The sequence below is a fragment of the Helicoverpa zea genome, chromosome 9 (genome assembly GCF_022581195.2).
Source record: "Helicoverpa zea isolate HzStark_Cry1AcR chromosome 9, ilHelZeax1.1, whole genome shotgun sequence".
Lineage (NCBI taxonomy): Eukaryota > Metazoa > Arthropoda > Insecta > Lepidoptera > Noctuidae > Helicoverpa > Helicoverpa zea.
Genome location: NC_061460.1, coordinates 5,133,279 through 5,145,506, shown reverse-complemented (window position 1 = coordinate 5,145,506; position 12,228 = coordinate 5,133,279). Strand labels below are relative to the sequence as shown.

General features: G+C 38.2%; 2 protein-coding genes across 2 annotated transcripts in view; both read left to right on the top strand.

Annotated features, from left to right (window-relative positions):
- LOC124633447 (rhomboid-related protein 3) overlaps positions 1-12,228 on the top strand; it is a 91,266-nt gene that overhangs the window by 22,601 nt on the left and 56,437 nt on the right. The window lies entirely within an intron of this gene.
- On the top strand, positions 6,789-10,282 carry LOC124633446. The gene is made up of 2 exons (XM_047168671.1): positions 6,789-7,756; positions 8,370-10,282. Exon 2 carries the CDS (start codon positions 8,394-8,396, stop codon positions 9,876-9,878), a length of 1,485 nt encoding a protein of 494 aa, XP_047024627.1. The 5' UTR covers positions 6,789-7,756; positions 8,370-8,393; the 3' UTR covers positions 9,879-10,282.

Below are 12,228 nucleotides of genomic sequence, written 5' to 3'. Positions count from 1 at the left end.
GAATATGTGGAGGTGTCGATCGTAAAGATTCCAAAACGGGCCCCCTCATGATGATGGCATGGCACGGTGACATCAGCACGGCTACAACAAACACTGCTCCAAATAGGAGCCAGCCATCCTCACTCGCCGCGAACAACTGGCATCTAAAATAAGAAATTGTAATCGAAAAAGGATAATAAAACAATTGGACAGTTACCCGAGAACAAGGCGCGTTGTCCATGGAATGCCGCTCTCTATATTTAGCGAGCTCGTTTGCGTTGTGTCGAAATGAATAATATTATATGAGAGAACAGAAGTTGAGCGGCGCGTATAAATTAGCAGATAATCGACCGACATCACCTGTCGATGCCCACGCGCACGCGACTCGCGCGCCGATCGCACCGCGCACCGTTGCTTGATTTACTGCGCTATCTTCGCTATGATACCACGCCACGTGTCTACTAGCTAACATCCACGCTCCACTAAATAAACTTCCTGATTATCTGCGTAACGAAGTTTTCAAGGACCGCTCGTTGAGGTGCCACTTTCTAATCAGTATTTACAAACCTGTATCCTGTACGTTGTCGGCGCTGCAGGCGCACTCAATGTTGCCCATGAAATGGTTCACGCGCCCGATGAAGAGATAAGGTGAGGGCGATGCCAGACGCCTCCCGGACTAAATATTTACAGTGCGACTGTGAGGAAACATAAATACTGGCCGGCCGACGGAATATGTTAGTGCTGTTAATTGGATTCGTCATATGGCCCCGGGGATCGAATGAAGACGAATTTCGCCGTTGACAATAACAACAACAAGCTTTACTGAATTATGTATTTGCAACTCCAACTGTAAACAAACCGAAATTGTCCTATACTTCATACAAGTGACTGACTCTGCAGCAGTACTGAATGTCTAAAAAGAAAAGAACTAAAATAAGTCATTATTTGATAAAAGAAAATAGGAAAGCATCGGCGTCATTACACAAGCATGCATGCATATACATTCACCCATAGGAGTGGGAACGCGTATAAGCGCGAATTATCATTCAAAGCTATGCACATACAAATATAGGGTAAACGCCCCTAATGCTGGCGTTACCATGTGTTTGACGTCCAGATAATAACACAGGTGGCGGCTTTAGTACTAATTAACTGCCGTTCTCAGGGAGCTGCTATTAAAAGAAGCAGCGGAATCGAACCTCGACCCACGAGAAATGTCCGATGAGATGTTGTTTACTACATTAGGATATAATGAGGAACGTGATGGAAGAACACTAGTTATTTGTCACGGTCGCTGGAAACCTTTACTAGCAGAATTACATTAAAGTATCCTTAGTACACGCTGAGGTAGGTGCGTTATATTTATATAAGTAAGCGATAAAAATAAAACTGCAAAAGCGAACACCATGCATGTGAACTGCGACTGTATTCAATTCACTCACATACAGACATTTTAGTCGTTATTAAATAAATAAAAAAGTGGCAATTCGTTTTTAATTTATCATAGTTTTGGATTATTGTTTTGAAATATATGTATTTAAATGGTGTAATTTCACGGTGGGTGAGCGAGTGCAATTAGTCACTGCGGCGACGTGAGAGTAGAGAGAGCTGATAAGGATCACATGAGCCGAGAGCCACCACTCCGTCACACCTCTTGCCTCCACTCAGTTCACACGAGATTTTTCAAGTCGGATTAACAACAAAACTGAATTAAATATGTTCTCTTATTGTACTCCCGTTCACATAGTAAAAACAATAGTCCAGATTGCCGTTAACCGATTGCATATCATAAGCAAAATTGAATTAGTTCCATTAATTAAAAGCAGTGACGATACATTTTCTTCGTTTCCTAAACACTTTTGATACTTGGTAATATTTGTAACTAACATGACGAATTGAGAAACAATTAAAGTTTCAGTACCAATTTTCTATTTACATTTATGTAACCTAGCCTAGCGAGATGATGTGACTGTTCAGCTCATCGATTGTGAGGGTGATTGTTCTTCATTTCAATTTGAATTTTGACAAATAAGTTTTCACAATTAAAGTTATTTAGAGTTTAAATAGGTACTAATAATATTATTATATTGTTTATTTGCCAAGTGATGTTAAGAACAGTGATAGGCTGGAAGTAGTGCGGCATGCGTGTTTGACCAGTGCATTAGCAGCGACTCGGCACGGACCCGCCCGCGCGCCTTTCTCACGCCCACTAACCAACTTACTTGCCTTTCTTCTTTATTGCTCACTATCAGCCTTTGTTCTAACACTAAAATATTGTATGGATCTTTTAATACAATTTATATTCATAAATACGTATTGGCAATAACTTTTGAACTTCGTTTTCAAATAATTTCGGGTATAAGGTAGCTTCAGGTTATGACTTCAGGATATTATCGTGTAAAATGTACATAAAAACCTCATCCAACAAAGGCACATTATATTAAATAAAATAAAAGATTTATTTCACACCTAAACGGAACTAAGCTGAGTGCGTGCGATCCTTGCCACACAAGTCGTTTCTTTCCCGTGTTACCGAGAAAATGACAGAAATAAGCCACGGCGTAGGCGGCGGTACGGACACTATAATCAATTGTTACAGTCCGCTAATGTGCTGTTTACCTTACATTAGCAGCTAAAGGAATAGACTCCTTTGTGACACATTTTGTAAAAGGAAATAATAATAGCATTTTGAATAAGACTCCTTGCTAAATACCGCGCAAGTCCGTTGGCACCCTAATCCGTTATATAATACCGTGGATTATGGCGATTACTATTATGCGAACAGGAATATATTCCGGAACTTATTTTTTTATAAATCTTGAATACGTTAGCCTAAATTTATTTTCATAATTGTCACAAAACAATAAAAAAATCCCATTTTGCTCTCTTGTTTGTGACTGGACCGGGAAATGTTACATGTTTTGCAATCGAACTAATCAAATTGCATTCACTTTAATTAGATACGTATATATCTGTTGATAACGTGACATCACGTGTGGTGGACGTCTCGTCCACACGTGGGTAGACATTCAGACAATAGGTTATGTGGTCGTGGGCGGCCGCGGCCAAAACGCGATCCTACGCGGTCACGCCACTCTCGCGCCGCCCTGACCCCGCTAAGACATTTAAACTTTACGTATATGTGCGTATACTTACCTACTTACTTATTTTTTGTAAGTAGGTAAGTATACGTACGTTTACGTTTTGTTTGAATCAGTTAAAGCCAATGATTCATATAAGAAAAATACAGCCTTTACATGCGTAAGTGCTATTGGATTTTTCACTGTTTTCACCAGAAGAAAATATTTGCTATTGAATTACCTATTTAATTGAATGGTTTAAATCGTTTGCAGACGATGTCTTATTCATGTTATGTTATTTACTAGCTTCAGTATTCCTAAAAAACAACAAACCTCGTCAAATTAATTTAAAATGAAAACGTCAAACATTTTATAAGAACATAATTTTCCAGCAACATATTTGTATAGGAGCGGTAATTCTAAGTGTGTCATGTTATTATCAAATCACAGTTTGGTATGCGCAGACGCAGTTGGAATCGGTGGCCGCCCCCCCGGGGCAGCAGCTTTGTCGGCGCCCCCCGTAGTTCCACGCTCCCACTTACGTGAAAAATTACACTAAACATACAAACAAGCAACACTATTTCAAACCATACACCGAACACATAAAATACACTATCCCTTCCAGTCACTTACGATTGTTTCGAATGAGACAACTTAATGCGGTTGTTTTGTCACATACACCAAAAGCAACTTATATTTTACAAATGAACCAAAACTTTCATGCCATTTTTATCTTTATTGTTCGGGGTTTACTGATTATATTAGCATGATGAACCTAGGAAGAATACATTTGGCAGGTTGTATGCGAGGTGGGCAAAGTGGTACATCTTAATAAAATCTGGTGGAACGTCCTGTGGCGTCCTCGGTGGCCCATACATGATATATCATAATGGACACAAGTAAATATAGAACTACCTCTCGTTATGGATACTCATTTATTGATATTTTCTTTTTATGTATTTATGAATCAGAATATTAATCACGGACTTGTTTATTATTAGAATGCCCTGTACCTATACTGTAATTTATGCAATTTGAATTCATAAATGCCAGTAGCACCTTTATATTACCTTGCAAGTTGGGATTTTTATGCGGAAGTATACACGGATATCCGGCGTGGCGGCAAGTTAGCCTTTGCGCCACGACACGGGAATACCACGACTTAATCGCGTTCCAAATCGAGTTCACAAAACTTATTCGGTTTCCTGGGAAAAATGTCTGCAGGATCGACGTGTAATAAATTCGTGTATCAAGCTAATCGGTGTGTCGACACAATTCCGATAAAGTCGTCAACGTTACGAAATCGATTCGTCACCGGTCAACCGATGTGATCTACCGTCGTGACGGCAGGTGCGCGAGACACCGATGTAACGCTTCGAATCGGTAGCGATCAACAATTCTTCCGATTATTTACAAATAATCCGATACCGAGTTATCGAACGCTATCCGTAGTTCGGTCACGTCTTTCGACAAAAAATCGATTGTAAAAGTCGTGCGGAAAGGTGTGATCGATTACGTAGTGTATATAGATAGATACATAAAGCAATACCGGTATCAACTCTTTTTTCCTATTATTAGACTTAATATTCAATATTCCATGTACGGATTGAAGATAAAAGGAGGTAAACAATTTATTCATGGTGCATCAGTATGCAATGCAAAAGCTCTCACTGGACCGATAAATCACAAAATTAGAGGCAGGTAACAGGAATCTAGGGAGGAGACATCACTTATCGATAACGTTGGGCACAAATATCAAACACAATATTAAGCTTACTTAAATACCTTCATGTATCGAAGTCGATTCCACTGCAGTTAGATTACTTATGGAAGTATATTAAATAGTATGAAATATGATTCAGCTTAGAATAACCGCGGAATAAGTTAAGAAAGATAATAAATAACCCTTTAAAAACCCTTACTTAGATTGAAAACATAAATTGAAGAGTGGCAAAAAATACATACTTAGATATCGATAACAGTCCCGCCGCCACCTTTGCTAAGCTCCATTTATAATTTATAATAAGTTAATTTTTGACAAGGTCTGTAAACCGATTATTACTAACAAGGTGGTCCATGCCGACGTTTGCGTCTCTTTCTTTCTCACGTTTCGTATAAATTGTCTCCTTTTGTAAAACGTGATGATGCACAGTAAACACACAGCAAGATCTCAGAGATTGCCACCTTCCACCCATTTCTATAATAAAGGTGTCTCTGAGCCCTCACATTTATTTATTATTCTTTACGTTTTGATCCGCCGCGCTTTAACAATATTTTGTACAAAACAATTGTGTTTCTTTAAAGGTTCCTCAGATGGAATGTTCACACTGCCAAACATATTTACGGTCATTTTGAAGAGATTTATGGCCGGCTTGATAATTGTGTAAGTATACTACAGCTACAACGGAGGTTCTTTATAAAATTTTACCGTTTTCAGAAACTAGCGTTTGCCAATACGACATGTTCCCGCACAAATTAATAGACATGTTTTATAAGGCAAACTTCCTCAGCTTTTACTCAGACTTAATATCAAGTGCGGTATGTTGCGTTGATTGCCATTTATATGTTGAGCGGAGTATCACCGGTGCTATTCCTGTCTTGTCCCGGGATAGCGGTTCTCGGAATGCAGCGGAAGTCCCGGGCGGATCCCGCGAGCCGCCTCCTTATTAATGGCCTGTTTAGACGAGCTCCTTTGTTACTCGCTCACGTCCTGCCACTTCAATACACTACGTACTAATGGCTGCACTAAAACATGTACAGCATCACATACCGAGTCTGTTTCATCTATCAGAACCATGTTCTATGTTTAAAAAGAAAGCTACAACGTTCAATGTAAAGTCGTCGAGGTAAAGAACAATAGATCGAAGGTGCACTTTGGCATATTTGGACTCAGTTTCGACTAGTTTAAATTGACGTATCCTGTTGTCAGATTTCCTGGCGTTAATCCTGTAGATCGGGTGTTTAAATTAGTTACGAGCGGTTTGACTGTTTCTTTTGATGTTTGATTGGGTATCTTCGGGGGGATATTTTTAAGGCTGGGTGTAATGTATCGTATTTAAGTTGCGTGGTGTCGATGGTGATCTTATAGATACTAAAGGAGGGATAATAATCATTGAGGTGTTCTAAAAAAAATGATTATGGCATGAATCATAGGGGCCGCGGCGCATGAGTCAAATCCGCATCAAGTCCGGCGACATTCGCAAGGTCGTGCTATTGCCCCTCGCACCCAGTCGCGCTGCCTACATCCTGTCTCGTATCATTAGTAAACACACCTATTAGTTCATCATAACTTTGTATAACATCCATTATTGTTAATCTGCCACCAATTTAAGGCATGCAAATAACAATGATTGAGGCTGCATACTACAGACAAAGAGGCTTTATGATCCACTGGAAGACTAAATAAAAATACACGAGCAATTTCCTTAGCAAAAATCACTTAGTTTTATATCAATAAGAAGCGTTAAGCCAAACTGTAATAGGTGCTAGGTTGTACAATACTCCTCCGTCGCGGTCGGCGCCGGCAATCACAGACGCGATCAATGGCTGCCCATTCACGTCATCCCACGTGCTTCTATGTTGGGGGCCGGTTAAATAGCTGAATCAATTATCAATAATAACAACATTTTAGAGACAATGCTACGAGACAGCTTACTCTACTTACTTTAAAGTATGTTATAGTGTGGTTTAAGTTTGCAATTTGACTTGATTGTTGTTTTGGTTGATGAACAGTGGTCGGAATAGGTAGAGCTATTTGGGGTGAATGACCGCAAACATTGATATTAACATGGACATGCCTCTGAAATCCCGGGATTTTGAAATTGTCGATTGATTTAAGTGAGTTAATATGGGTAAGTGGGCAGTTATGAGCAGGTAGTAGGTGAGCACCCAAACAGTATATACTTACTTATAAACACACACAGGGATCCTGGAACGTTGTTAGAGGTAGCTTCGTGAAATATGAATTAATTAAGTAAAACTGTTAGAAACGATACTAAATATACTTTACTGCACAAGGAAATATTAAATGCCTACACAATACAGAATAGAAAAAGATAATATCGCTGCCACCGGCTGGAGGTACGCGACGGCTGAGGGGGAGCGCGAGGGGAGTGCTAGCGCCGGGTTTACGCGGGCAGCGGGAGGGGCGCGGGATCGGCGGGCACGAGCGCTCGCCTGCGCCGCTGCGAGCGAGACGGCGCTTCTCATTTTACCACGGCGGTGACGCCGCATTTTGTTATTTCGTATTTATTGTAATTAATGTAATACACAATTGTCAAATCAGTCTACGAGTTTTCCTGACCAGCTCCTGCTACACTAAGTTATCGATACATCAAGAACAAACCAATTTATCTCTCTTTTATTATTATATGTTTATGCTCCATGTTGCCAACCCGTCGTAAGCGCTGTTTTCGTCGCTTATTTTTTGTCTCTTTCTATCTTAAAACGTCTAAAGTATTAGCTGTCTCACTTATACAAATACAGGTACAGCGGGCTTCACTCACTCTTTTGTTTCGGCTTGTAGAGTGCGCACGTGTGATTTATTGTGTTCCTTATTTTATTTGACGTTGGCTTGTTAACTGGTTTCTGGAATCTTACTAACACGAATACTTTGGCTTGGATTTACGAATTTTGATTTGTTTTTTGCGGACTGGATACATTTGAAACTGTTTATTTGATTTACCTACCACATTTGGGTAAGTGTTTTTTATTTTTATAATATCTACAAAGGACATTTAGTGAAAAAGTAAAGTAATTGTCCTCTGCTAAATACATATTTTTTCAGGCTTCCGAAGTTCCAAAGGAAGCTTTATAGTTTTGCCTTGTCCGTCTGTTTGTCACAGCCAATTTTGATATACAAAAGTTTGAAGTGGAATTTTTCGTTAGTGACCTGAGTAGCAGGGAACTTGTTTACGTAAATTGTGCTCTTCCGCTACCCTACACCTTGTAGGTGATCCGACACGCACCTGACCGCTTTTTTCTAATATAATCTTGTGTTAAAAGCTAAGTCAATTACAATACAAGGTGGACTAAGTCCTCCCCCTCGCACACCCCTTCAAGTACCGCGTTTTCCCACAATAACCATTTTCATTGGCTATTGACTGCTCTTACCTAAATATTTTCGGACATGAGCTTGACAGTGTTCTATCTGATTGTCTTAATCGGCTAACAAAATGCATTTGAATTATGTATCTCATACTTACTGTGCAATTGTGCAACTGTGTGTGGAACAATTTTTCGTGAATTTTTCACACCGTTTTTATTTCGACTATTTATTGGAAAGATTTTAACTGTTTACTATTGTTTTAGGGCGATAAACAAGAAAAGCCAAAAATGCCAAATATCAAGGAAGAAACAGTACAAAAGTGGATATCCGAATATCCAGAGCTGTTATACGACCACGCTAGTCGTTCAATATATTGCTCGAAGTGCGAGAGCCATATAACGGCGAAAAAATGTAACATCAATAGACATGTCGAAGGAGCCGTGCACAAGGGAACGTTTAAACGGCCTCCGGAGGAATTTTATTCCGACCTGATCAAGTTTCTGGTTCTGTGCAATATTCCCTGGTCGCAGATGAAAAATCCAGCATTCAAGGAGTTTTTTCAGAAATCTATCTGTACTGTTTGTTGTTGTACTTGTACTAGTCGTAAAGTACCCGATGAGTCGCTGTTACGAAAAGTATATTTAGATAAAGTTTTTACTAACAAAATCAAAACAATTTATGAAAAAAATCAAACTGAAAAATTGTGGATATCATTAGACGAGACAACAGATTTTTTAGGTAGAAATATTGTACATTTTTTGATAAAACCATTGCATGAGAATATCTCAAATCGGCCATATTTAATTGCCTGCAAGATGTTAGAGGTGGTTAATGGACAAACCATTGCCAACTTTGTAATACAGTGTCTTGAAAATCTATGGCAAAACTCGTTTGAAGAAAAAGTTGATAATATTTTAATACTATGTACTGATAGTGTAGCATATATGATATCTGCAGGGCAAAAATTGAAATGCTATTTACCACAATTAAAACATGTAACATGTTTTGCTCACGCACTTCATCGTGTTTCTGAGCAAATTCGAATGGAATATAATGATGTGGATATTTTGATATCAAATGTAAAAAAAATATTTCTAAAAGCGCCAAGCCGTGTTCGCATTTTTAAAAGAAAATACCCTGACTTACCACTACCTCCACAACCAATTATTACAAGGTGGGGTACTTGGTTGGAGGCAGCATCATACTACGCAAAACATTTTGATGCAATAAAAGATGTTTTGTCTCATTTATGCAGCTCTGATGCAATAGCTATCCGAAACGCGAAAAACATATTACAAAAAGAAAACATACAAAACGAGTTACAATATATAGATGAATATTTTTCAGTTATACCGTTTGCTTTAAAAGAATTACAAAAGCACCACTTGACGCTAAGTGATTCATTTTTAATATTAGATACAGTCAGAACTTGTATAAATGAGTGTGCATCAGAAAATATTAAAAATAAAATTGAAAAAGTTATAGAAAGAAATCCGGATATAGATATATTACGAGAATGGAGTGAAAAAATTGTAAGAAATGAAACAGATGACCAAATTTTATTGAAATGCAAATTTGCTCCAATGACCTCAACAGATGTCGAACGTTCATTTTCCATATATAAATGGATTATGGATGTAAAAAGAAATACATTAAAAATGGATAATATAGAAAAACTGATGGTCATTTATTTCAATTCCGTAGATGGTGATGGGTTTTTCAGCGAAGAATTGGTAGACGATGAAACATCATCGTCTACCGGTTTAGAATAATTTAATAAAAAGATTAAATTAATAAAAAAATAGTTATTTATTTTCATCACGCGCAGTAGCGTGAAGTCTTTCATTTACGAGCATGTCAAGAGCTTCTAGGAATAGAAAGTGTATCGTAAAGTTTTGTTACTAATCGTTAAAGATTAACATAAGGAAACGGCTTCACGTCACTGCGAGTCGTGAAAATACCTACTCTCTATCAATGTTTTCAATACGACGGCGTTATTAATGCTGAAAATGTCATAATTACATTTTTACGAATGATATAGTACAAAGTTCTTTATGCATATTTTTGTAATTTATTTGCTACTTACTACTTTAGTTAAGTATATTTATATATCGTTGTAGACAGACCAACCAGTAATGTCAACTGTTTTGAAAATTAAATAATATATCTAACTCGATCATCGCATTTTATTTATATTCCATGTCTCCTATTTACTATAGTAAACTAATAAAAGTGGATTATCCATTTAAATATAATGTTCTAATTAAGCACTGACAAAAGAAAGTACTTAGTTGTTTTTTTTTTAATTTCGATAATTCCCGGAATTTTTGGAAATATTTGGCATATCTATGTTATGTCCGCATGTAGCAAATAACAAAAATACTTCTACTTATTCCTATAAAAACTACTTGAACAATGTTTTTTTAATTCCAAGAATTCCCGGGATTCCGGGAAATATTTGGCATATCCATGTTATGTCCTCATGTCGCAAGTAGCCAAAATAGCTCTACCTATTCCGACCACTGTTGATGAAACATTATTTGCTCTAGTCACTTTTCATAGCGAATTGTATCAATAGCATAGTTTGCATTTCCATAATATCATCGTTTGATTCAGCTCAGCTCACAATTGACTTCACAATATTGTATTGGGAAACTCTCATTTATTTCGTTTGGGACGATGAAAAATGAAGGATGACTGTCTGTTTGCGAATGATTGCATGCTTAATCAAATCGAATATCCCTATAGATACGATATTAGGGGAATCGTTACGAGCAATTTGGGAATTGCTACATCAGAGGCCTTCCCAATACATATTGCTTGTAGGATGTATTGGAAACTCAACCATCGTTTTATAGCTTTCATTTGCCTTCATAACTAGCCATTATGCAACTAACTACCTAAACGTTTTACCATACAAGGAAGTAGACTAATTTCCTCACGATATTAAACAGCACATAGTTCAGAAACAAACAAAACAAATAATAAATTTCATTTATTTTCGATGCGTCGCTTACCGCAACGGACTAGAGTAGATGATTGCTCAATTACCAGGACCTCCTTAGTCGAAACACTAACAGCAATCTCGGATTGACTACACTTTCGACTTTACGACATTAAAAATAAACGCTTTTTTGTATCGCTCCATTAGTAATCTCGTCGGCTTTACACAAAAGGTGGCTTGGAGTCCGCGCCTTGTCATTAGAGCACAATCAAACATTATGTTTAGGAATCGCCGACAGCTTAACCTGAGTTTTTCATCCATTTCATAATTTGTTATTTGGGATTATAGGGAGCGTGCCGCAAGAGACAAAGTAAACATTACCACCGTTAGGTCGTCGGCGAGCGGCGAGCGGCTAGCGGCCTATCAACAAACAATGCGGAGTGATAATTGAACGTCATCAACGTTTTTGTGTTTTATATTGTGCGGTAGGTGGAGCGTAATGTGAATATGATTTAGTGCGACGACGACACGTCGCCGCCAGACGCCGCTCAAACACCCGAACAACTTTTGACGAAGAATTTAGCAAAATCCAGTACCACAATACTTTTCTTTAATCAACTTGATCTTGCAATCTGCTCTCATTGCTAAAACCTGCAATTACAAAGCCAGTTCCCACACTGAGGTTGGATCACATAATCAAAAGCAATTAACATTTTTAATTCGTCTGAAAACAATTTTCATTCATACAATAGGTACCTACTCAGTTTACAGTTAAGTTCAGGTTACTGACTCTTCGAGTGTTGAGTTAATATCTTAATTACGTTAACTGCTTTAATTGAGTTTGTCTAAAACAGGTGCATTACAAAGTCCACTAGGTATATTTATGAACTAGTAGTCAAACTGTGATCACGTATTAATTCTAACAATGGGCTGGTGAAAACGAAACAGGGAGAGTCCACTACAACTTCTATACAACGACGGGACTTAATAACGATGTCTCAATGCCGGCCACGCTTGATCAGCGCTGGTCAGATAGAAATAATAGCGCATTACCTACATTAGCAACAGCAGAATCTGCATAACGATTGCGTAGCATGCGTGTTTCAGTGGTGCTCGGTTTTACGGTACACTACGGTAAATGTTAATGGGCCTTATTAGTTCCGCCACATGCCGCCAGC